At 45.9% G+C, this 27,778-nt stretch overlaps 1 protein-coding gene across 1 annotated transcript; it reads right to left on the bottom strand.

Moving 5' to 3' along the window:
* Positions 1-145: 145 nt before the first annotated feature.
* On the bottom strand, positions 146-27,773 carry LOC121577770 (heparan sulfate glucosamine 3-O-sulfotransferase 3B1). Its single transcript, XM_041891651.2, has 2 exons — positions 26,840-27,773; positions 146-2,532 (listed from the first exon to the last, which is right to left on the bottom strand). The coding sequence occupies exons 1-2, from the start codon at positions 27,427-27,429 to the stop codon at positions 1,914-1,916; spliced, it is 1,209 nt and encodes a 402-aa protein (XP_041747585.1). The 5' UTR covers positions 27,430-27,773; the 3' UTR covers positions 146-1,913.
* Between the last annotated feature and the right edge of the window lie 5 nt (positions 27,774-27,778).

Genomic DNA, 27,778 nt, shown 5'->3' on the forward strand with positions numbered 1-27,778 from the left:
CTCTTACAATCCAAAGAGGATAGGATGGCTTTGAAGTAGCCCCTCCCTGCGAGGGTATGGGCCAGCATAACTACAGACTGTTCCTCATATGAAGAATTCAAGTAGAACGACAACAAAGAAAACAAAACAACAGACAAAGAAAAGCTAGTGTGTAACCTAGGTAACGAGCTGTATACTCTGAAAATGTCTTTTTTTGGCAACAAGTAGAAGAGAATTGAGACAATGTGATGATGACAGGGTGTAGAACTATATAGACCATACCATAATGAAGTTTGATCATGACAACGGTGATGTTCTGTTCTGTAGCTCCGCCCGAGGCCGTTCCCGCAGACATCACTTTAGAAACCCTCCTTCTCCCTTTGGTCTGTGGATGTGTTCCAAATGGCACCCTTTTCCCTACATAGTGAACTAATTTAGACCAAGGCCCGAAAGTATTGCCATTTGACACCTGGTCAAAAGCAGTGCTCTCTAGGGAACACGGTGCCATTTGGGACGCATACCAAAGATCTGATCTGAGGCCTGCCGATCCTGTTTGTTGATGCTGTGTTCCAGTGAAGCAGAGAGCTCGTGGCTTTTCTATCATCTGTATCAGACATATACGCCGCAGCTAGATCCTAGATCAACTCAGGCCAAGCATTCTCACTGTACCATGAAGACAATGGGAGTCCCAAATGGCACCCTATTCCCTTTATAGTGCACTACTTTTCACCAAGGGGCCACAGGGCTCTGGTCTAAAGAACTGCACTATATAGGGAATAGGGTGCCATTTGGGATGCATTCAATGACTATACTACAGTCCTCCCCTGATCCAGAGTGTCCTCCCCTCTCTGTCTCTTCAACAAATAAAACATCTCTCAGAGCAAATTTGATTGTGTATGACCTTTGAACCCTGGCTCTGAGCCAACAGTGTCTTGTAATTGGTGCAAGAGTACAGCGGAGAGGAGACCTGAATCGATGGGCCTCAGTAACGTTTTCTATTAGCATCATGTCAACATGGAGCCCTATCAATGTGATGCGGTCAGAAATAGGATTTAGACCTAGCACTAGCAGAGGAAGGCCACACTTTAACCATGGCTGACACAATCAGCAGCAGTTAGGCCTATTGATCCACCTGTTATTAAGTGAAAGAGAAATCAGATTAGCTGGTTAGGCCAATGACAGGGCAAGAGATCAGCTGGTTAAGCCAATGGGACGGTAGGATAATGGGTTGTGGATGGGGGTAACTGGTGGTAACTGAAAGGACCTCATTTCAATGAAACACAATGTTTGAGTGGATGGAACAGAAACTGATAGGAATAACTAGACAATGAGCAATGTGGGGTGGAGGGTTTGATAATGGCTATTGAGGAAGGGTTTGATGATGGCTATTGAGGAAGGGTTTGATGATGGCTATCGAGGAAGGGTTTGATGATGGCTATTGATTATGAATGTTTAAATGTTTAAATCACTCTATACCCATAAAACGGGGCCTTAATCAATATCCCTCTATTCTTATTTCAACTCTACTGAGTTGACATGAGGGACCATTATAACTCTACTGAGTTGACATGAGGGACCATTATAACTCTACTGAGTTGACATGAGGGACCATTTTAACTCTACTGAGTTGACATGAGGGACCATTTTAACTCTACTGAGTTGACATGAGGGACCATGAAGGGAAGAGTAAGGAAACAAAACATTAAATGTGGAATGTAAAAAAATCTAAAACAATGTGTGGGCCAGATGTTATGCATGTACAAATATGGTTAGGCAGCTTAGTGAATTAATTGCTTAGAAATAAAAAATAAATTATTATAAAATAGATTTCTGTACATTTTACATATATATAGCAACATCTCCCATGTCTTATTTGCCATTCATTGAATTACAGAGAAGAAAATAAACAATGTGTCCTCCCAAATTCTCATCCATCAATCCCAACCAAAGTTATGTCCCGTCATCTGGTAGAACTTCATGTTGAAAGGCCTGTAGAAGTCCTGTAGCCTCTGCACCACCTCTGGGTGGATGTTGGGGTGGGTCCGCCCTTTGGTTTTTCCCAGGCAGTGGGGCTTGCTGCTGCCCTCAGCTTTCTTGAGGCAGGGGAAGCCCTTGGTCTGGTTGAAGTAGAAGTGTTTGTCTGTGATGATCCTCTTGAGCCCCAGGAAGTCCTGGACCCGGCCCAGCTCTCCGGCTGGGTCGCTGATCAGACGCTCACCGCTCACAAACAGGATCTGGCCCATGGGGAAGTACTGCAGCCAGTTGTCCAGGTGCTTGGCATAGATGCCAATCTGGATGGCGCTCCAGGACGTGTCGATTAGCCCCATAGTCCTGTTTCTGAAGGTCAGGCTCTCGAAGGTGGGAATGTCTGGGTTCTTGGACAGTGTCTGTGTGTAGTCAGAGATGGCCCTGGTGACGGGGTCCCTCACCACCACGATCAGCTTGGTGTCCCGGGACATGGCGGAGATCCGGGCCGGGGCCTCTCTGGTCACAAAGTAGCTGGGGGTCTTCTCCATGGTGATCTGGCCCTCCAGGGTCTTGGGCATCAGCTCCCTAAAGAGAAGAAAGGAGGATAGGGTTCAAAGAAAATCTATGACTCATGACTCTTGCAACTATGAACTATTACATTTTTAAATCAGTCAGAAATACACCTTGAATGAGAGCGCGAGAGAGAGAGAGAGAGAGAGAGAGAGAGAGAGAGGGGATTCGTGTCCCGGTGTCCGTCAAAGCCCCGCTTGTCGCCTCACCATAATCCTCTCTCGATGATTGGCTGCACTTCCTAACCTCCTGCCAAATGTATCACCATATTAGAGACACATATTTCCCTCAGATTACACAGACCCACAAAGAATTCGAAAAAAAATCCAATTTTGATAAACTCCCATATCTATTGGGTGAAATACCACAGTGTGCCATCACAGCAGCAAGATTTGTGACCTGTTGCCACAAGAAAAGGGCAACCAGTGAAGAACAAACACCATTGTAAATACAACCCATATTTATGTTTATTTATTTTCCCTTTTGTACTTTAACTATTTGCACATATTATGACATTTGAAATGTCTTTATTCTTTTGGAACTTTTGTGAGTGTAATGTTTACTGTTCATTTTTATTGTTTATTTCACTTTTGTTTATTATCTACTTCAATTGAGAGAGGGGGGGGCATTAGAGAGAGGAGGGGGGGTAGAGAGGGAGAGAGAGGGAGAGAGAGAGAGAGAATGATGAAATAAGAGACAAAGCCCAGGGTGGTGTGAGGTAACTCATGAAATGGTAGATATGTGTAGTAGTTTCAACAGAGTATTTCAAGAGCCAGCCAGTGATCTAATTCTGATCATATCAGAAGAGGAGGAGAGAGCAGAGAGAAGAGAACCTTCCAAAAGCTCATTAACTGCCTATTGAAATCAAAAGAGATAGGGGGATGCACCGAATCTCTCTCTGCAACAGCATGTCAGATCTCCCCTTAAGCAGAACCATTATTAGAGAGAGAGAGAGAGAGAGAGGAGAGAGAGGGAGTGAGAGAGAGAGATGAGGTGGAAACTGAGCTGCACTTCCTAACTTCCTGCCAAATGTATGACCATATTAGAGACACGTATTTCCCTCAGATCCACAAAGACTTCGAAAACAAACCCAATTTTGATAAACTCCCATATCTATTGGGTGAAATACCACAGTGTGCCATCACAGCAGCAAGATTTGTGACCTGTTGCCACAAGAAAAGGGCAACCAGTGAAGAACAAACACCATTGTAAATACAACCCATATTTATGTTTATTTATTTTCCCTTTTGTACTTTAACTATTTGCACATAATATGACATTTGAAATGTCTTTATTCTTTTGGAACTTTTGTGAGTGTAATGTTTACTGTTCATTTTTATTGTTTATTTCACTTTTGTTTATTATCTACTTCAATTGAGAGAGAGGGGGGGGGCATTAGAGAGAGGGGGTAGAGAGGGAGAGAGAGAGAGAGAGAGAATGATAAAATAAGAGACAAAGCCCAGGGTGGTGTGAGGTAACTCATGAAATGGTAGATATGTGTAGTAGTTTCAACAGAGTATTTCAAGAGCCAGCCAGTGATCTAATTCTGATCATATCAGAAGAGGAGGAGAGAGCAGAGAGAAGAGAACCTTCCAAAAGCTCATTACCTGCCTATTGAAATCAAAAGAGATAGGGGGATGCACCGAATCTCTCTCTGCAACAGCATGTCAGATCTCCCCTTAAGCAGAACCATTATTAGATAGAGAAGAGAGAAGTACAGGCCAGACTGATTATATATACACACACACACACAGGCGAGCCCGCACACATGCACACTAACACACTCCAATCCACTGTTTCTTCAAGAGCGTTGATCCCACTTAAAGTGTTTATACAGCCTTCTAGAATGTCTTCAAGGAATATAAACCAAAGTCAGCCTTAAAATACAAAGCATTAGTCACTAATTCTCTCTAGAAATGATGGTTATACAGCCTGCAACCTTTTTGTCTTATGTAGTGCTAACATGCTGCATAAAGTGCCTAGAACCTAAACAACAGCTCTCATTCTAATCCAATTTCTAAGTGACAATGGGGCCTGGCGATAGGGAGGTATAGGAAGGTATAGGAAGGTATAGGGAGGGATAGGGAGGGATAGGAAGGTATGGGGAGGTATTGGGAGGTATAGGGAGGGAAAGGGAGGTATAGGAAGGTATAGGGAGGTATAGGGAGGGATAGGGAGGTATAGGAAGAGATAGGGATTGTTGGAGGGAGGGAGGGAGGGAGGGAGGGAGGGAGGGAGGGAGGGAGGGAGGGAGGGAGGGAGGGAGGGAGGGAGGGAGGGAGGGGGTAAAAGGAGGATAGACTTGGACAGAGTGAGAGTGGGAAGACAAGACCTGCCAAATCCACCACAATGCCCCTCAATAAAAACCTTCACCTATGACTTGACCCAGTCCTCTCTGAGAAGCAGAACAGGGAGTGGGCAGAAGAAAAGAGCAGAGGAGGAGGGTATCAGTTCAGTGGGAAGAGTACCTATTATGCTCAATATGATTTATGAGGTAGTTCTGTCAGCAAACCGCCAAGTCTGTGACAACAATCCCCTCTTTTTCCCTGCTTTCCTTTCAAAACGAGGGCATTGTCCTTTGGCGGCGGGGTGAACAGGGCAGTGGCCAGGCCATGGGGGCGGGGTGAACAGGGCAGTGGCCAGGCCATGGGGCGGGAGTGGATGGTGGAGGGGTGAGGTGGGGGCTGGGTGCCTATTGAGGACTGAGTAGAAGCACTTCTCGATCACTCTCAGCTTTGAGTGAGAGGAGCTTTTGGAGAGCTCTGGAGTGGAACGTGTGCCTAGAGATTCCCCCTGGAACACTTGGCTGCCCCACCACAGGTTCCAGGAGCTCTAGGAGGGTTCCACTGCCGCTCTCTGCTCTGTCCCACATGGGAGAAATGTCTTTCCACTAAACAACTAACATCTATTTATGCTTTAGGTCCCCTTCAATACAGCATGACATACAAAAATATTAGATATCTTAAAATTGCATGAGACATTTAACATTTGGGCAAACTGCCCTTGCTCTTCAATTGAACCTCCAAACACAGAAGAGAATGCCAGGTTTATATGGGTTTGTGTACTACGTCATCCAATTGTGTACTACCTCATCCATTTTGTGTCATATTGTATGTTACACATTTTGCAAATTGTATGATATGTTACGAATCAGATTGTACTATTCTTTCTCTCATCTTTCTCTCTCCCCCTCACTCCTCCGTCGAGGGTTTTCTTTCCAAGTTGAAAGGGATGCCCAAAACTAATATAAGACACAAAGCAGGAGCCAACTTCAAACAGGGGACTGGAGGCCCTGTGGCCTGCGTTTAAAGGGCCCACATCCCATCAGAGATAAACACCCTCACGTATGCCTGCACACCCTCACGCATGCCCGCACACCCTCACGCATGCACGCATACACACACTGATAAACCCAGGTAAGATGGGTTATTTCTGTCTCTCTACCTCCTGTTACGTTTGATTGGACGATAAGAGATGCCTTTGAAGGAGTGCTTCTATAACAGCCGTATCAACATGACGACCGGTTTGATCTAGGACAGAAGAGAGAAAAGTAGCCTTGTTTCAGTGTTCCCTGTTTGGTGTCTACATGATTCAGGTGGCGTTGGTTGTCTGTCCCTGTATGTAAAGTCTTTGTTGCTCAACCTGTCTATCCCTTGTAGGATTTTGTGTAAAGGCAAATCAAGAGAGATAGTTGTGGTCCACTAGGGACAGGAGAGACTGATGCACACCTTCAGTTGTTGAGTAGACTACTCCCCATAGAGAGAACAGCAACACCAGACACACAAACAGCTTAGGCTCTAAGGAGCTGTAGAACTGTTTCAAGAAACCCAAAGAAGAGAAGTCAAAACAAACCAAAGCTAGCGGGCCAATCATTTCCAGACCTCAAGGGACAGTCTCCTCCCCACGTCATTGGTCATTCACCTTAACACGACTAGGAACAATTAGAATGAATATAATGGTTATCCGAGTTATGATATAGAGTGGCCTCTGTTCCAGTGTGGCAGCTTCAAGTGAAAGACTGCATGTATGTTTATAGCATGTTTATTGCATTTATATAGAGTATGTTGGCCCTTTTGGTTCTACTGTGGCACTTTATCCAGTGAAAAGACTTCCTGTATAGTCACTAAAACACTATCACATCTTCCTCTCCCAACACTCCATAGGCTATTGATCAGGGGCAGTGCCCAAACCCCAGGCTGCCTGCCAGGCAGTCAGAGACCAGCCTGGATATCTGAGACATCCTAAGTGACCCTTCACAAGAGGAGAGAGGGAGAGAAGCTACGTGACCCTTCACAAGAGGAGAGAGAAGCTACGTGACCCTTCACAGGGGAGAGAGGGAGAGAAGATCCGTGACCCTTCACAGGGGAGAGAGGGAGAGAAGATACGTGACCCTTCACAAGAGGAGAGAGGGAGAGAAGCTATGTGACCCTTCACAGGGGAGAGAAGATACGTGACCCTTCACAAGAGGAGAGAGGGAGAGAAGATACGTGACCTTCACAAGAGGAGAGAGGGAGAGAAGCTACGTGACCCTTCACAAGAGGAGAGAAGCTACGTGACCCTTCACAAGAGGAGAGAGGGAGAGAAGCTACGTGACCCTTCACAAGAGGAGAGAGGGAGAGAAGATACGTGACCCTTCACAAGAGGAGAGAGAAACTACGTGACCCTTCACAGGGGAGAGAGGGAGAGAAGATACGTGACCCTTCACAAGAGGAGAGAGGGAGAGAAGCTACGTGACCCTTCACAAGAGGAGAGGGAGAGAAGCTACGTGACCCTTCACAGGGGAGAGAGGGAGAGAAGCTATGTGACCCTTCACAGGGGAGAGAGGGAGAGAAAATACGTGACCCTTCACAAGAGGAGAGAGGGAGAGAAGATACGTGACCTTCACAAGAGGAGAGAGGGAGAGAAGCTACGTGACCCTTCACAAGAGGAGAGAAGCTACGTGACCCTTCATAGGAGAGAGGGAGAGAAGCTACATGACCCTTCACAAGAGGAGAGAGGGAGAGAAGATACGTGACCCTTCACAAGAGGAGAGAGAAGCTACGTGACCCTTCACAGGGGAGAGAGGGAGAGAAGATACGTGACCCTTCACAAGAGGAGAGAGGGAGAGAAGATACGTGACCCTTCACAAGAGGAGAGAGGGAGAGAAGCTACGTGACCCTTCGCAAGAGGAGAGAGGGAGAGAAGATACGCGACCCTTCACAAGAGGAGAGGGAGAGAAGCTACGTGACCCTTCACAGGGGAGAGAGGGAGAGAAGCTATGTGACCCTTCACAGGGGAGAGAGGGAGAGAAGATACGTGACCCTTCACAAGAGGAGAGAGGGAGAGAAGATACGTGACCTTCACAAGAGGAGAGAGGGAGAGAAGCTACGTGACCCTTCACAAGAGGAGAGAAGCTATGTGACCCTTCACAAGAGGAGAGAGGGAGAGAAGATACGTGACCCTTCACAAGAGGAGAGAGGGAGAGAAGATATGTGACCCTTCACAAGAGGAGAGAGGGAGAGAAGCTACGTGACCTTTCACAAGAGGAGAGAGGGAGAGAAGATACGTGACCCTTCACAAGAGGAGAGAGGGAGAGAAGATACGTGACCCTTCACAAGAGGAGAGAGGGAGAGAAGATACGTGACCCATCGCAAGAGGAGAGAGGGAGAGAAGCTACGTGACCCTTCACAAGAGGAAAGAGGGAGAGAAGCTACGTGACCTTTCACAGGGGAGAGAGGGAGAGAAGCTACGTGACCCTTCACAGGGGAGAGAGGGAGAGAAGATACGTGACCCTTCACAGGGGAGAGAGGGAGAGAAGCTACGTGACCCTTCACAAGAGGAGAGAGGGAGAGAAGATACGTGACCCTTCACAAGAGGAGAGAGGGAGAGAAGCTACGTGATCCTTCACAAGAGGAGAGAGGGAGAGAAAATACGTGACCCTTCACAAGAGGAGAGAGGGAGAGAAGATACGTGACCCTTCACAAGAGGAGAGAGGGAGAGAAGATACGTGACCCTTCGCAAGAGGAGAGAGGGAGAGAAGATACGTGACCCTTCACAAGAGGAGAGAGGGAGAGAAGCTACGTGATCCTTCACAAGAGGAAAGAGGGAGAGAAGCTACGTGACCTTTCACAGGGGAGAGAGGGAGAGAAGCTACGTGACCCTTCACAGGGGAGAGAGGGAGAGAAGATACGTGACCCTTCACAGGGGAGAGAGGGAGAGAAGCTACGTGACCCTTCACAAGAGGAGAGAGGGAGAGAAGATACGTGACCCTTCACAAGAGGAGAGAGGGAGAGAAGCTACGTGATCCTTCACAAGAGGAGAGAGGGAGAGAAAATATGTGACCCTTCACAAGAGGAGAGAGGGAGAGAAGATACGTGACCCTTCACAAGAGGAGAGAGGGAGAGAAGAAACATGACCCTTCGCAAGAGGAGAGAGGGAGAGAAGATACGTGACCCTTCACAAGAGGAGAGAGGGAGAGAAGCTACGTGACCCTTCACAAGAGGAGAGAGGGAGAGAAGATACGTGACCCTTCACAAGAGGAGAGAGGGAGAGAAGATACGTGAACCTTCGCAAGAGGAGAGAGGGAGAGAAGATACGTGACCGTTCACAAGAGGAGAGAGGGAGAGAAGCAGTCTCTTTCTCCTCCTCTCACCCAAGCTTTTCAGATGAACAGGAGAGGAGGAGAGATGTAGCTACAACGTTGTCTGCTAAAATACAAAGACTTGTCTTTCTTCTGCTGTGTTAGATAGGCATATTGGGCCCCACTTGTTCCTTGACTGGCCACAAAGTTTGGAGGTTATTGTAAATTAGACCTATTTAACCTCTGTTCAAGACAACTGGGTGATTAATTAAGTCTGGGCTCAAAGTGGTCTATTAAGTATTCTATTGGTGCCCCTCTCTCTGTTCTGAATTCAGAAGACTCATTCTGCATTGTTAGACTCTGAGGACACATTAAAGCTGGTTGTTTTCATAAACACCATTGATCACTGCATGGGTGATGAAGGATCCATTCAACAATGGAAAGTATATTATATTTGACCGGTTTTTGTAAGACTAATTTGAACAAATTCAACAGATTGAAGCATCTATAGGGTGCTGAAAGTAATGTATTACAGTCTGTTTGTAATGGCCCAGCAGGAGAAGCTTGTCTGTCTATGAAATGGGATTGAAATGAGTAGAAGTAGTTTATGTAACACACACACAGTGGATGCCACTGACTGAGCAGACAGGCAGGCAAGCTCAACTCTCCTGGACCACTGCATGCATATTTTCAAAGCAGTGTTGAGACACACACAGAAGCCAGACGTTTTGAGATATACCCCAATGAACCTGGAGTCTGACATTATATTTAACCGCAGAGCAAGGTTCAAAACAATAAAGTGACGGTTTATGGCAGAGGCACTAGAGCCATACCGATAGAGAGTGTGAGAGGAGAGGGAGGGAGAGGAGGAGAGGAGCGGAGCGGAGAGGAGAGGAGAGGAGACGAGAGATAAGAGACAATGAGAGGAGAGGAGAGGAGAGGAGAGGAGAGGAGAGGAGAGGAGAGGAGAGGAGAGGAGAGGAGAGAGGAGAGGAGAGGAGAGGAGAGGAGAGGAGAGGAGAGGAGAGGAGAGGAGAGGAGAGGAGAGGAGAGGAGAGGAGAGGAGAGGATGGTAGGTTCTGGTATGTGGCCATTTAGAGTTTCCTGACATCATTTCCTGTTTGAAGAGATCCAGGGATCTCCTCTTAACCTAAGGGCCAGGATATTGCATGCCTGCGTTCGCTCTTACGTCCGTGCATTCTCTTGATTGTGTGTGTAGTCTCTGTTTGTGAGTAAATAACTGACTGACTGACTGGCTGGGTGGGTGATGAACCCTATTTGATACTAAAGGAGCATTAAGCCATGAGAAGGAGCACCTCTTCAGACTGTCAGGATGCTTTCCATCCAGGCCTGGAGCTACTCATTAATAGACCTCGCTGAATAAATGGTGTCACTGGATCCCTGTAAGATGTCGGGTTGGATGGTGGAGCACGCACACAGGCTCACACACACACACACCCCTGGAAGAGGCTGTCTGAGCGGTCTACTGAAGAGGAGAGATTAATAATGTAGACAGGCGTAGCCTCACAGATACACTGACACACTGACCTGGCTGGCTGGCTGGCAGAGCCCAGCCTCTTTCAACCCTCTACTGCATACCAGCAGTCAGACTCTCAGAACATCGTAGGAAAGAATTGACCTTCGGCTCCAACGTTAACAAACAATTAACCTAAACGGCCCCATACATCACTGAAATCACAGGGAGAAATATGCCAACAAAGTGCATTCTTATCTAAGCATGTTTACTCCTAGTGTCTATCTGGTTTTAGTTAAGGACCAGCTGGGTTCTTGGAGGGAACATCAGATACTAGCAGAGAAGAGTAAATCAACAGAAAGTAACCGACACATACAGAGTGAGGGATTGTATCTCAGGCAGTGTCAGAAAGACACACCAACACTGTATTATCGTAACCGCCAGCTTTAGATAATTGGTTGCGTTACATATGGCACCCTATTCCCTACATAGTGCACTGCTTTGGACCAGAGCTCTATGGGCCCTGTTAAAAGTAGTGCACTTTATAGGGAATAGGGTGCTATCTGGAATGCAACCACAACGCAACCCTTCTCTCTGTTTTTACCCTGAAAACACTTAACTGAGGTTAGAGTGCTCCAGAACCCTTTCTCACAACCACAGTGGTTCCTTTGTGATGGGTTACCATCCCCACAGCATGACACACACAAATCACTCAATTCAATAGCTCACGGTTTTCTCCACGGTCTGTTTCGGGTTTATTTGCAGCTATTCAGCACCTCTGGAAGGAAAAATAACAGTAAGAAAGTGGCATTGTTCTGCTCTGAGGGCCACATGGAGTTACAGGCCTGTGGACATGCAGGGTGAGTGACATTACTGAGTGTTAATAAAATGACTGTGGTACAAGGAGAGGCAGCTCTCCATGTGGTATAAATAAAACAGTGAGGATGGTGGGGGAGTACGGTGGTGGGGGTGTAGGGGAGTGGTGGGGGTGTAGGGGAGTGGTGGGGGGAGTAAGGGAGTGTTGGGGGGAGTAGGGGAGTGGTGGGGGAGTAGGGGAATGGTGGGGGGAGTAGGGGAGTGGTGGGCGGTGGCGGAGTAGGGGAGTGGTGGGTGGAGTAGGGAGCGGTGGGGAGTAAGGGAGTGGTGGGGGGAGTAGGGGAGTGGTTGGGGATAGGGGAGTACGGTGGTGGGGGAGTAGGGGAGTGGTGGGGGAGTAGGGGAATGGTGGGGGAGTAGGGGAATGGTGGGGGAGTAGGGGAATGGTGGGGGAGTAGGGGAGTGGTGGGGGAGTAGGGGGGTGGGGGAGTAGGGGAGTGGTGGGAGAGTACGGTGGTGGGGGAGTCTGGGCTGGGGGAGTCGGGGCTGGGGGAGTGGTGGGATAGAAAGTGCCTCCTTCACCTCCTCCTCTCGTGCATGCTTTACACATTATACCCACCTAGGTTGTGTCCCAAGTGGCACCCTATTTCCTATATAGTTCACTACTTTTGACCAGGGCCCATAGGCACTAGAGAATAGGGTACCATTTGGGATGCATCCCTAGTCTCTACCTAGAGCTGTTTCCATTTACAGAAGTGGTTTTCTGCTGAAGGAGGATGAATGAGGACTAGCTATGCCAAAAGGGTCCTTCTATTTCACAATTCCTTTCAGAATGATGGAGGTCCTACTGGTTCCTTGGGTAAGACAACACTACACCTCATCACTTTGATTGACATGTGATACAAGATAAGGTCTACCTGACACTGCAATAGTGAGCCATGCCAACAAGTAAATCTACTCCGGGCACAGACATTTCCTCTGCAAGTACACACCAGTGGCGGTCGGTGCCGTTTAAGATGAGCATGGCCTTATTTCTATTACAGCATATTGGATAACTGTCATTCATATTCCATTCACCCAGTTCAATGTAACATCGATAGGTTTAGGCTACTACATGATACTCAAACTTTCCCTATACCCATCATGAGGTTGCTACAACCAAGCATATGAATGAAAGATTACAACGTAGGTGCACACAGGTCGAGATAATTTTGGGTAATCAAGGTGACAGACATTGACACATTCAATACCACCTTGCACACTCTTGCCTGCGTCTAGCTGATCTAGGGTGTAATCATAAGTCCAACAGTTGCAAATGTGAGTTTCTATTGGACAAATTCAGGTATGTTTATCCCCGTTTCATTCTGTTTGCTTCCGTTTAAGAAATGTTTTTCAACAGAATCGGCAGAATGAATACACCCCTGATTACACACAAACACTGTTCACTTTCATAGCAGCCACATACAAACAGCATGATCACGTTGGTTGTTGTATATATACAGTGCATACGGAAAGTATTCAGACCCCTTGACTTTTCCCACATTTTGTTAGGTTACAGCCTTATTCTAAAATTGATAAAATAGTTTTTTTCCTGCTCATCAATCTACACACATACCCCATCATGACAAATCAAAAACTGGATTTTAGAAATTCTAGCTAATTTATTAAACTTAAAAAACTTAAATATCACATTTACATAAGTATTCAAACCCTTTAGTCAGTACTTTGTTGAAGCACCTTTGACAGCGATTACAGCCTCGAGTCATCTTGGGTATGACGCTACAAGCTTGGTATACCTGTATTTGGGGAGTTTCTCCCATTCTTCTCTGCAGATCCTCTCAAGCTCTGTCAGGTTGGATGGGGAGCGTTGCTGCACAGCTATTTTCAGGTCTCTCCAGAGACCTCCATGACCAAGGCCCTTCTCCACCGATTGCTCAGTTTGGCCAGGCAGCCAGCTCTAGGAAGAGTCTTGGTGGTTCCAAACTTCTTCCATTTAAGAATGATGGAGGCCACTGTGTTCTTGGGGACCTTCAATGCTGCAGAATTTTTTTGGTACCATTCCCATGATCTGTGCCTTGACACAATCCTGTCTCAGAGCTCTATGGACAATTCCATCGACCTCTTGGCTTGGTTTTTGCTCTGACATGCATTGTTAACTGTAGGACCTTATATAGACAGGTGTGTGCCTTTCCAAATCATGTCCAATCAATTGAATTTACCACAGGTGGACTCCAATCAAGTTGTAGAAACATCTCAAGGATGACCAATGGAAACAGGAGGCACCTGAGCTCAATTTCGAGTCTCATAGCAAAGGGTCTGAATACTTATGTAAATAAGGCATTTCAGTTTTTCTAAAAACCTGTTTTTACTTTGTCATTATGGGGTATTCTGTGTAGATTGCTGAGATTTTTTATTTATTTAATCCATTTTAGGATAAGGCTGAAATGTAACAAAATCTGGAAAAAGTCATGGGGTCTGAATACTTTCCGAAGGCACTGTAATTCCTTCTCGCAACTATCTACGCGCTCTCCTCCTCTCACCTTTTCCCTTCGCTTGTGGACTTCAATGCACAACACATCAGTTACAAGCCAAACCTACATATCATGGCCCCTAACCACTACACACAGCCTACATCGTTGTCAAGTCATAGTCAACATAGCTACTAGAACTAACGTGTTAGTAAACCCCCTATGATCATGCAGCACAGTATACAGTAAGAAAGCAGTTTAACAATAAATTAGTCTAGATACAGCCCTGACTCTCTGGTCTGGATACAGCCCTGGCTCTCTGGTCTAGATACAGCCCTGACTCTCTGGTCTAGATACAGCCCTGACTCTCTGGTCTAGATACAGCCCTGACTCTCTGGTCTAGATACAGCCCTAGCTCTCTGGTCTGGATACAGCCCTGACTATCTGGTCTGGATACAGCCCTGACTCTCTGGTCTAGATACAGCCCTGACTCTCTGGTCTGGATACAGCCCTGACTATCTGGTCTGGATACAGCCCTGACTCTCTGGTCTGGATACAGCCCTGACTCTCTGGTCTGGATACAGCCCTGGCTCTCTGGTCTGGATACAGCCCTGACTCTCTGGTCCTGGATACAGCCCTGACTCTCTGGTCTAGATACAGCCCTGACTCTCTGTTCTGGATACAGCCCTGACTCTCTGGTCTGGATACAGCCCTGACTCTCTGGTCTGGATACAGCCCTGACTCTCTGGTCTGGATACAGCCCTGACTCTCTGGTCTGGATACAGCCCTGACTCTCTGGTCTGGATACAGCCCTGACTCTCTGGTCTAGATACAGCCCTGGTTCTCTGGTCTGGATACAGCCCTGGCTCTCTGGTCTGGATACAGCCCTGGCTCTCAGCCATGATGAACAAAATATGAAACAGACTATAGAAGAACATACATGTCACCACCCCCATCCCCTAGACAGATATATAGATATATACGCGTGTGTGTGTATGAGTCTGTCTATATATGTGTTTGAATTGGCTGACATCCATAACTGCCTGAGCACTTTTTAAAGGCAGGTGAGCTACAAAGAGAGGGGATGTCCTCCCTGTCAGTCAGTGTACAGGGATCCATATTCATGAGAGGGGATGTCCTTCCTGTCAGTCAGTGTACAGGGATCCATATTCATGTGTGTCTTTTCACCATTACATGTCTCTCTTCCATTACTCCCAGACAGTACAGCTGTGGTGTGGGTTAATGGTGTACAAATTCCTCAAGGCAAGCTGTCTCTCTGGCTAACATATAATTAGTGTTGTGTAGCAATAGTAACACAAGTGACAATTAAACTGTTCATTTGTGAGGAGAAGAATGACAGCAGTGTTGTTGTGCTCTTGGATCCTCAGGCAGTTCTAAAGCTCCGTCTTGGATGGTAGCCTAGATAATGTCTGCTATGATAGATAATTGCGGTTAAGTATGGTGAGCTGGTCGGGGCACACGTTGTTAACCAACTGCTGTGAGTTCCAGTTATTGCCCAACATTGATGTCCAAGGTGGAGCGAGATTTCAGGGTTTCATTATTTCATTTGGATGTCGGATAACCACCGGGAGCACGATGACAAATCTTTTCTTTTCACCCTCCACAGCGAAACATGATCCGCTCGCACTCCATGCCAGAAAGACAAGCCAAATTATTTTGAAAAAGACATTTGAGAAATGGGCCCTGCCAGCAAAATATGTGAGCCTTGGACAGAACACTTTAGTGTTTGTTTTCACAAGACTTTTCAACTGTTTTACTGTATTTCTTCATTGTCTTTTTACCTCACCGACATCTGGCTGTGCTTTTCTGTGCTCAGTTCTACAGGATAATCAGATCCTGTGGTCTCACTATATGATCAGGGTTTTTTTCTCACAATTATTTAGGAAACTCAAACTACTCCTGCTAAAGTTAGTCCAGTCCTGTATCTCAGGGGTCTTCAACCTTTCCTTACCCAGGGACCCCCTCCCAGGCAAACCGGCAACCTAGGGACGTTAGAAAAAAAAGAAAAAGGCCCACCCACCTGGGAGCCAGGCCCAGCCAATCACAATGAGTTGTTCCCCACAAATGGGCTTTATTACAGACAGAAGTACTCCTCAGTTTCATCAGCTGTCCGGGTGGCTGGTCTCAGACGATCCTACAGGTGAAGAAGCCGGATGTGGAGGTCCTGGGATGGCATGGTTACACGTGGTCTGCGCTTGTGAGGCTGGTTGGACGTACTGCCAAATTCTCAGAAATTCTCTGACGTTGGAGGCGGCTTATTGTAGAGAAATTAACATTCAATTCTCTGGCAACACTCCCTCAAAACTTCAGACATCTGTGGCATTGTGTTGAGTGACAAAACTGCACATTTTAGAGTGCCATTTTATTGTCCCCAGCACAAGGTGCACCTGTTTAATCAGCTTCTTTATATGCACCACCTGTCAGGTGTTCCCGTGTGGCTCAGTTGGTAGAGCATGGTGCTTGCAACGCCAGGGTTGTGGGTTCAATTCCCACGGGGGACTAGTACGAAAATGTATGCACTCACTACTGTAAGTCGCTCTGGATAAGAGTGTCTGCTAAATGACTAAAATGTCAATGTAAAATTATCTTGACAAAGGAGAAATTCTCACTAAAGGGGATGTAAACACATTTGTCCACAACATTTGAGAGAAATAAGCTTTTTGTGAGTATATGGAAAATTTCTGGGATCTTTTATTTTTGCTCATGAAACATGGAACCACTTTAAATATTGCGTTTATATTTTTGTTCAGTGTTTATATTATTATTAAAACATTTTGTGTTGGACCCCTAGGGGCCAGCGAACTCCTGGTTGAATACCCCTGCTGTATCTTATTTGTGTATTTATTTTAATCAAATTGTTCTGGTGGAGGTTTGCAGAGGTAGAGGTGCACACCTTGCTGCTGGGTAAATCAACATAGTCCTGGGATTTGTACACCAGTTCGCAAAGCTCCACTCAACTCTGCTCTCTCTTATAGGAACAACCTGCATATTAACTTCAAACAGTCCTACTGAACACACAGAGGGGGAATATGGTCCAGGCTAAAACTGTTTCTCTGAACTTTTTATGTTAGATGTTCAGTTTGGAAAACTGCTATAGTGTAGCTTTATAACTTTGCAGGTAAAGAATGCTAACTCCACCCAGTGCTTCGATCAGAAGGAAATTAAGGAGAGAGAGAGAGAGAGTGAGAGAGAGCCAATGGGAGTTTGGCCCCTTGGTTTGATTGGCTGGGTTGCCTTGGAGCTGAGCTGTTCTCCTCTGAGGCCCATTCACTGTCGAGAGAGAGAAACCACTCAGGGCTCCTAATGAGGTGTGCTGTTTTATGGCTGAGGGTTAATAGAACACCTCCTAGTACTTGCTACCTAACTCTCACTGTCCTTCTCACAGCCCCAGCCCCTGCCACACTCAACCACACCCTAATGGTTACCTACGGGACTTAATACCTGGGACAAGTCGAGGTTTACAGGTTTACTGTCATCGCTTTTTCCTCCTCCTCCTCTACGCCCACCCCTTTCTCACCTACCACTCTCGTCTCTTAATATCTGGGGGAGCAAAGCCAACAGAACACTGACTGACCATGGTGTTTGAAGGAAAGCTGTGTAAGATAGAGGCTAATGATTAACAAAGCATATAGGAAAGCTTATGTGTTTTTTTTCTCTAACTCCAAGCCCCTGGGCTCCTTTTAATGTGCCAAACAGTGTTTATTTAGCAGCAATGAATGACCGTTAACTCAGGAGGGAGGAGGTCTGGTATTGCTCTGACATGTGTTCCCACATCCAACTTATCGCCTCATTAAATATTCACCAGCGTCACAGAGGGAGGGTCTGTACACAAGGAGAGAGAAAGAGAGAGAAGGAGAGAGAAAGAGAGAGAAGGAGAGAGAAGGAGAGAAGGAGAGAGAAAGAGAAAGGGTGAAAACATCCTCAGAAGACCATAGCTTATTTTCTCCTTCTTCGATTATTTATTCTTCTCCCAACTCTTTTCATCCTTGCCTCCCTCGTCTAGCTTTGACTCCAGTCCCGAGGGGAATACGTCAATTATTTCTCAAAAAGGAGATAAAATGGCATCAAGAGACAAACAAGCATCTGCTCTCCTCATCCAGAGTGAATGAATGAGCGCAAACAATTGAGTTTTTAAAACTTTATTTTCTGTGTGTGTGTGTTTGCGTGCGTGCATGCGACACTGAGTTCCTGTCAGGCTCAGTGTCCTTTATCCACAGTTCCAGCAGGAGGTTCCTGACTGTGGCGGCCAACTTCTTCCCAATGTTGTGGGCAGTCCTCAATAGGGTCTCACATGGGCCACCAGGCCACCGCAGCGCTGCGCTAGCTAACTGCCACTCCCCTCTCCACAGGTCACCCTTTTCACATTAGCCGGTGGTAATTTGGGGATGAAAGCTCAAAGCTGCCTTTCTCCAGCATCCAGCCCCCTCCTCCACCATCTCCACCACCTCCTCCTCCTCCACCACCTCCTCCTCTACTACCACCACCTCCTCCACCACCACCTCCCCCACCTCCTCCTCCTCCTCCACCACCTCCTCCTCCTCCACCACCTCTACCTCCTCCTCCCCCACCTCCTCTACCTCCTCCTCCCCCACCTCCTCTACCTCCCTCCCCTCCCTACCACCACCTCCACCACCACCACCCCTCCTCCTCCTCCTCTACCACCACCTCCACCACCACCACCTCCTCCTCCCCCCTCCCCTCCTCCTCCTCCACCACCTCCTTCCTCCTCCACCACCACCTCCTCCCCTCCACCTCCCCCCACCACCTCCTCCCCCCTCCTCCTCCACCTCCTCCTCCACCACCATATCCTTCACCACCTCCTCCTCCTCCTCCTCCACCACCACCACCACCTCCTCCACCTCCTCCCTATTCTCCGTTCTATTCAGTAGGGCCATGCCAGCTTAGGCAGCGAGGGCCTCTCCTCCCCTTCCGTGCTGACCAAAGGGCTCTCTGGGAGAGGGCCACTCGTAGTCATTGAGGCCTGCAGGGAGACCCGCCAGGATCAGGATGACAGAGCACGACATGTGACACTATTCTTATTCGTCAATAGACGGAGTGCACAGCTGGAGAATGGAGAAAGGAGGTTCATAAAAGAGAGGATGGGTTATTTTGGTGTGGGGGGTTGGGGGGGGGCAGCCAGAGTTGAGGGTTGAAGCCTGACCACAAAGGAAATAATCTGCTCTCATTTGGGACCACTGGGGAAGTTTATCCAATACTGAGGAATGGTTTCAAGCAACTTGTTTTTATGTTTGCGGCTCTCGCTCTTTGAGGAGGGGATGTCAACCTGCTGTCAGCGGTACGGTTGGCTGGCCGGCCATGTTGGCCCCTGAGGAGGGGAGAGGTGGAGGGAGGGAAGGATGTAGGATACAGGAAGTCATCACAGCGCCAAAGTATCAGACCGTCGCAGAGTCAACATTCCTTTCTAGCTATAACTACAACATAATAGCAGCCGTTTCCAGTTTCGGGTTTCACAGAAGATTTCAGCTACTGCTCTGTCAATGACTTCATCAGACAAATCCTTTACAGTGAATACATTTCCTGTTTCACAGTTGGACAGTCAGGTTCCTTAATTCAGCATGTTGGTTTGTATGTCGACATAACAAAAAAAAAAATATTGTGTTGATAGTGGATACTTAGCAGGTTAGTCTGTAAATCAACATAACTAACCATATTTCCCTGTGTGGACTGGGGGAGTGAAAAGACTTGGAATACCCAATGGGACCTGTAGAGTCAGCCCTGTAGGGTCCAGCAGCCCTGTAGGGTCCAGCAGTGTTTTCCTGCTCTGCAGATGGTCAGCAGCAGCCACACTGGCTTCCAGTCAAAGGCCCTTAACCCTTCTACATGCTTCACCTCCAATCAGGCCAGACTCATCAATACACACTACTCCCTAAGGACCCAGGGACAGGGCTTTGTGTCATCTGTGTGTGTCTGGTGTCTGTCTGTGTGTGTGTGTGTGTGTGTGTGTGTGTGTGTGTGTGTGTGTGTGTGTGTGTGTGTGTGTGTGTGTGTGTGTGTGTGTGTGTTGACCATTCTTTTGACTAGAGAAAAAAATGAATGTGTTTCACAGCTGCGTCTCAAAGCCCTTCGTCGTCACAGGAGAAGACTTTAAAACCAGTTGACTAACTCCAACATTCTCCATTTAGTTTCTATTTGTTTTGGACAACACTCACATTCATTCCAGACTTTTTGTCATCGATCATGTTAGTTTCAACTTTGCCAGTGTGGCACTATAACCAGGTTGTCTTTCAGACATTCTGCCTGCTAGAGAAGAGGGAGAGGCCTTTCAGCCATTCTGCCTGCCAGAGAAGAGGGAGAGGCCTTTCAGCCATTCTGCCTGCCAGAGAGGAGGGAGAGGCCTTTCATACATTCTGCCTGCCAGAGAGGAGGGCGAGGCCTTTCATACATTCTGCCTGCCAGAGAGAGGAGGGAGAGGCCTTTCAGACATTCTGCCTGCCAGAGAGGAGGGAGAGGCCTTTCAGCCATTCTGCCTGCCAGAGAAGAGGGAGAGGCCTTTCAGCCATTCTGCCTGCCAGAGAGGAGGGAGAGGCCTTTCAGCCATGCTGCCTGCCAGAGAGGAGGGAGAGGCCTTTCAGCCATTCTGCCTGCCAGAGAGAGGAGGGAGAGGCCTTTCAGACATTCTGCCTGCCAGAGAGGAGGGAGAGGCCTTTCAGCCATGCTGCCTGCCAGAGAGAGGAGGGAGAGGCCTTTCAGACATTCTGCCTGCCAGAGAGGAGGGAGAGGCCTCAGCGCGGAGACGAGGGAGAGGCCTTTCAGACATTCTGCCTGCCAGAGAGGAGGGAGAGGCCTTTCAGCCATGCTGCCTGCCAGAGAGAGGAGGGAGAGGCCTTTCAGCCATGCTGCCTGCCAGAGAGGAGGGAGAGGCCTTTCAGGAATTCTGCCTGCCAGAGAGGAGGGAGAGGCCTTTCAGCCATTCTTTCTGCCAGAGAGAGGAGGGAGAGGCCTTTCAGCCATTCTGCCTGCCAGTGTGAGGAAGGAGAAGTCAGTGGAGAGGAGAGTGTGTAGGGTCACCTACATGGAAACAGGAGGAGTGCTCCTGGGGTGAAGAGATAAAGAAGAGGCATCCAACCAGAACTGTCCTGACACAGACAGGAGCCCCTGTCTGGTCTCTGGAAACAGGGGGCTGGACAGACCGGCCCATAGATAACTATCATCTCACCGACTTCCGCAACCATCTCCAGTTTGATAGCGTAACAGGATTTTTCCCCTCTGAAGCCCCCTTTTTGAACAATGCTCCACTTGTCCCTTTGTTGTGGTGGAGTTTCTAAGCAGGCCCTAACTAGCTAACCAAAGCTAGCTGCCATTAAGTGTTTACTTCTTTGGTTCTTTATCATGGAGTGGGGGGAAACAAAGGTTCAATGGCCCACAAAGACACCCTGCTCAGGGATGGCCCCATTTCAGTCCAACTAGTCCTTCAACAGAAGACTGAAGCATAACCTTTGATCAACCACTGCAAACAAAACAGCAGCCAGATTAACTTGGCATGGCTGAGAAAGCCCATCCACATTGGTGATATTTTGGGGTCTCAATGATCAACTATGAGTTATATATGAGTTATGTAGATTGATTTAATATAGCACATGAATGGATTGTAATCGCTATATGGGAATGGCACTACTATTACATAATGGTGAACTAAGGGCCATTTTGTAATGCATGACCATTATATAGATGTTTACACCACCTCAGCTCTCCATGGTGCTGTCATTGTTCTGAGCAAACAGTCTCCAGAGAGGCTCAAAACAGCCCTCATTCACTAATGTATAATAATAAATGTGACAGTTTACAAGTATCATATGTACAATCACTAACCACAGACAGTAAAGGTCAACAAATGAATGTTGCACATTCCCCAAGAGCTCCAGTTCAAGGCAAGAATACACTTCATTTTCATGACAAAAAAGTTTGAATGCCAGAAACTCAAGATAAACTTTTGTTCAGACAAAGCTCAACTATTCTCTTTCTTATAGGGAGAGGCTGGGGAGATTATGCAGAAGCACAGATCGATCTTTCCTCAGTTATTCATACACACAAGAGTGACAGATTCCATATCTAGAGCTTGAAAGTTAGGAGCCTTGTGGCTATAAGTGTTCAGAACTACTTGTTAAACCATAAAAACGCTTTTGGGGAGGAGCAGTGAAAGAGCACAGTACAGCGCTGCATAGAGCTGACAGGCAGCTGAGATGAAAGCCCACCACACAGTAGCAAACCACAGAACCAGTAATTATATATCAAAGCCCCTTCATAACCAATACATCTATATGGAATATGAACACAGAAATAGAAGCACCACCACCACAAACTGTCATAATCGCGGAGTTGCAATCAATTTGACAATCAAATCCACATGAAGGTTCCGTTCCTCTGGGCGTTCGTAAATTCAGAGTGTTTCGCTCTCGAAGCAATCAGAGCGCACACTGGACGCTCTGGCCGAGGAGTAGGGTTGATCTGAGCGTTCTGACCTCACTCTGACCATCAAGCTAACATTGGCTAGCTACTTCCAGACACAAATGAGATAACACCTCACTCTGACCATCGCCCTAGCAGCGCTGGTTAGGCTGTGTTTATGTTATCCAGAGTCTCTCTCTCTCTCTCTCTCTCTCTCTCTCTCTCTCTCTCTCTCTCTCTCTCTCTCTCTCTCTCTCTCTCTCTCTCTCTCTCTCTCTCTCTCTCTCTGATATGTAGAACAGAAGGTACAGTAGTATTGTGCAAATGAACATCATGGCATTACACAATCCCTTTACACTATTGCAAAACCCTTCATAAATGACCCACACATATCTTAAGGCATCCAGACTGAGTTTCACATCATAAAGTTAAATAAGAGCAGGACAGACAGAGGTACAGCAACAAAACAACTCCTCAGTTTGTTTGGGTGGCGTTTGTGTCTTGGGCCAAAACCACCAGTGCCCAGATATAGACATTTGTGATTGCATGAGAGGAGGAGTCACTACAGCTTACTAAAAACATGATATGCTTTCTGACAAACTGGGTTAGATAGAAAAGCTCAGCTGAACTTTTCAGTCAGTTGAACAGTGTGTGTGTGTGTGTGTGTGTGTGTGTGTGTGTGTGTGTGTGTGTGTGTGTGTGTGTGTGTGTGTGTGTGTGTGTGTGTGTGTGTGTGTGTGTGTGTGTGTGTGTGTGTGTGTGTGTGTGTGTGTGCGCACCTTTGTCCACATATCAAACTACACTGTGTTCCAATATTGCTACTATTGTCCCATCAAATGATAAGCCTAAAGAGACAGATAGCTAGGGTTTATGGGCCACACAGCCAGGAGCCCAGATAAAACACAGCCAGGAGCCCAGATAAAACACAGCCAGGAGCCCAGATAAAACACAGCCAGGAGCCCAGATATAACATAGCCAGGAGCCCAGACATAACACAGCCAGGAGCCCAGACATAACACAGCCAGGAGCCCAGATAAAACACAGCCAGGAGCCCAGATATAACATAGCCAGGAGCCCAGACATAATACAGCCAGGAGCCCAGATAAAACACAGCTAGGAGCCCAGATAAAACACAGCCAGGAGCAGATAAAACGTAGGTGCATTTGTGTTTATTTTATCCGTTCCTCACATGGTGCCCGCCAGCAGGCAGCCCTTGCATCATGTTTTCTCTGTAAACAGCGGTCAGAGAAAGGGTTGCATCCATAGAATTAGGAATTAGAATACTAGAATGGACATTAACCTTCTTATGATGGGATTAAGGTCAGCCATTTTGGTCAGGGAGTTGGTCAACCATGGTTTGCCAGTGCTGTGATAAAATAGTGTAAAATATTGAATTTGAAGAATTTATCTGCACTGTATGTTTGTTAGCTAGCTAGCCAGACAGTTGTAGAGGAATGATTACATTCATTTTTCAAATTAACTGCCAATATGCCAACATTCCATTTAAACAATGCAGTCAATCCACAGACATACACTGTCTGAAATCAGTTGATGATAGGACTGTAACAAGTTATAAATGCAACAATTACTGATATTGTATCATGTAATAGCACTCACAGCTTTCCAGGAAAACAAAACTGAGACATTTATTGTCTGCACATATATTTTAGAGGCTATTTATACAGAAAATGTGTATAAAACCCGTATAAACTGTATTTATAATTTTATGACAATATTTTAGGTTGACAATAATTCTATTACATATTTTCTGACATATAAACTGATGAATTTACGAACGCTCAACACCCGTTGAATATGGCCGGTGTCAGTAAACATAGGCAAAAAAAGCGTAATTACATTGTTGCCAGCAGCACAGTTACAGTCACCAACGCTCTGAATTTACGAACGGGCAATCTGACAACGGTCTGAATTTACGAACGCCCAGAGCTCAGTCTGAGCGCACTCTGGCACTCCAGATTGAATTTACGAACACACCCTTAATAGGATCTCTATGGTTGCAAAACCGACCCAAAAGAATCCACCGCAGCCATTGTCCACATTACCGTCATCAAAAACGGTTCAATGTTCCCTATTACCCGTGTTTGTTCTTTCTAAAATTATGCAATGATGAAGAGGAAATTGGGTTCATGGAAAATGTAAATAACATGATATAACTAGCACCATTTGGATAACGTGTTTCAGCCAAAGTGTGCACAGTTTAATAAATAGCCTACTTCTAGGCTATGGCTATCAATGCAAATTCAAAAGTTCAAGTTGCATCCCTCCCTGAATAATACATTGGGCGGCAGACTGTGTTTTTATTATGAATCAAATCCATATAGCCCGTCACCCCCTCTAAACACCCAGGATTCTCATGGCGCTTTTTCTTTCATTTCACTGCTTTACTTTAGTTGGGGCCCTCAACCACCTCGCATATTTAACAACCCGGCTCTTCACACCACACTGCACCAAATCCGGTTATTCAGAGGGGCATGCAATCCAGAAGTGTTTTTATCAACTTGACAGATAAGCTATTAGTTCTGCTCCGCGTCCAGGGAAAAGAGAGGGAGAAACTCTCCCTAAACTAAGCAATGTCCCCGGGGTTACGGCGAGAAGGAAACCAACCACTATGCTCCCTGATTTTGCTGCAAAGACCTTCAACAGTTATTTTCGGCTACATTTCACAGCGATATTACACTTAAATTTTAAATGCACATATTTCAATATTTCATCCATTAACTTCATTCTTTTAAAGTTTTGTTTTGACTAATTGAATTAGGTACGATGATTAGGCTACATAATGTTCCACTCATATTGACTGGATGTGAGTTGCCATTGCCGAGTCGTCGTTGACTATAGTTGCCTACTGAATAACACGTCTAAATTATATTACTAATGCAAGCGCCATCAAATGAGTAGGCCCTACTTATTTTATAGGCCGAGTCAAGAGAATGCAACGCGAGGTAGAGGCCTCATTATTTATGTCAGAAGTCACACTTGCTATGCCCGTTGTTTATAATGTTCAATTATGCATGAAGAATATATGAGAGGGAGGGAGAGGGTGGGTCATGTATTTCAAAATATTGATCAAGGAATAGCGCTCATACTGTTGGTGGGATTTTGCATTAATTTATGATTTTTAATTATTTATTAGTCCTCCTCCCACTCATTGTCTGTTAACATGTAAATGGCAGGTATAAAGGTTACTTAGATACCATCTTAAGAAACGTTTGAATCGTTTTTGTTTGATTGTTGTTCTCAAAGCAGCTCAGTGCTATTGTGTTGTAGATTAATTAATGTTCCATTCGAGTGCATTTATTATGTATTTCTAAAATAATAAGTATAGCCTGACATTGCATATTTATTTACATTGAAGTTGTAAATAGAAAAAAAATGTAATTGATAATTAAAGTAATCAAGCACAGCTTATTTTTAACACATTAGGCCTATAATTTCTCGATCTAGAATTCATTACATTTCCCACATTAAACAACAACTTGCACATTGCCTAACCTTTTCAGCATTGTAGTATAAGAAACACATGTATTACTAGCTTATAATGAACTCATTATTTTTAATATTAACAAAGGTTAAACTCAATTTAACAGCGCTGAAAAGTAACCTGTTATCTTGCCATGTTGCACTGTGTCCAATAGAGACCACTGCACAACGTGGAAACCGCACAGCCCATACCATAGCCTTTGTAACGGTGACGGTGCATTGGTTCATTATTCAGGCATAGCCTAGCCTACTACCGGATCATGGAGAAAGATATATACAAAAATATGAATTTGTTCTCACTAATGCTATTCAATGACCCTACAGTTTTACTCAGGTTTGAATACTGGATGATCATATGTCCACGTTGATGTCAAGACTGCTTGGAGTTTTGAAAAGCACCCTACTAACAAATATAGAACAAAAAATCTATTGGAATAATAGTCACTAACTGTAGCTTATAGAGATATTATATTGGCCTAAATATGGTCACTGACATCATCTCTAAACATTTATTCAGAATAAACTTCTGTTGCAAATAGCGAATAAGATATGATCAAGGCCTATTATTACGTATTATGGAGCTAACTAAATTTAGTTTGGGGACATATTTAGTTTTATTTCATAAATTATTAATACAAATCATATTACTAAAACGCACAGATATAATTAGCCTCAATTATACTATCGAATCCTTTACATGCATTGTTTAATTATATAATGGTTATAACTATGTAATAAATAAGACAATCAAACTTTTCCTGTCATTTTAATACATTGTCAAGTATACCATTCTAAGTCAATATTATAATGTTTTAATGCAAAGAAACCCTTCAAAGTTTGCAAACCAATATAATGTTTGTGGAAGATTCAGGCAATGAAACGAAAAGCAATAGGCTGCTATGGACAACTATTGGAAGTTGAGCTCTAATAACTGGATGGATAGCTATGACCGTAATGCCTATTCTCTCACCGTTTCTTGTATAGCGCTGGTTCATCTATGGGAATCATTGATGTACGTCTAATAGCCTATCTTTAATGCACATCGAATGTGAGAGCATACAATGTAGATGTATTTACCTGTACCACTCCAGTCCGTTCTCGAAGTTGCGGTCGAAGAAGTGCGGCTCGGCTCCCACGGCTCTGATGTCTGGATGCACCCGGAGGAACTCGAGCAGTGCGCGCGTCCCTCCTTTCTTCACCCCGATGATGATCGCCTGCGGCAGTTTCTTGCTCCCCAAGCCGTTGGAGAAACTTGACATCGCATCGGGCTCAGGAGCTCTCTGCCCCTCACCCCTCATCTCATCCCAGTCCTCGGCTCCTCTGTACGCGTCTATCTCTTTATTGAGCAAGTCTCTGGAGGAGGTCCGGACGGATGGTTCGTCGTAATCGGATTCTATATCCACCCAGGTTTGGAGTTTAGGGAGCAGTCTGGACATGAGGTCCTCTCTGCCGTTATTCTCTGTCCTTTTACCGACCACGGACCCCGTCACAGTCTCTTTTCCCCGGTAATTGTCCACGACCAAACTAGGCATGGTGGCACAGTAGCCAACGCAGTAGTAAAGCATATATACCCAGAGTAAAAACATGATGCCGAGCAGAAAGAGTTTATTTTTCACCGGGCTGAATGAGAACGCATACAGATTGTGACAAATCAGGCTATATTCCATAAGCCTTGCGGTTGCATACCATATTGCAGCAACACATATTGCCAAAACCACTCACTCTCGATGGTACCTCAAGTATCCTCGCCATTCACCTAAAACGAAAAACTAAATAAAGCAAGCAAATAAACTAAAGCGGATGATGTATCCACGGGTGAAAAGTCATTGCATGCTGTAATTGTAAAGTCATTGCATGCTGTAATTGTTATTCACAAGAGCCTCGGGAAAGAATTCCGAAATTGATACGAACGACTGGTGCATTTCAGTGGTGCTACTCCAAGCCCCAGCCGTCTCTCTCCACACGCACCACCGTCACCAACCCATCAAGCAACTGCTAGAGTCAGAGGCTTCTGCG

The sequence above is a fragment of the Coregonus clupeaformis genome, unplaced genomic scaffold, assembly GCF_020615455.1.
Source record: "Coregonus clupeaformis isolate EN_2021a unplaced genomic scaffold, ASM2061545v1 scaf0283, whole genome shotgun sequence".
In the NCBI taxonomy this organism is placed as follows: domain Eukaryota; kingdom Metazoa; phylum Chordata; class Actinopteri; order Salmoniformes; family Salmonidae; genus Coregonus; species Coregonus clupeaformis.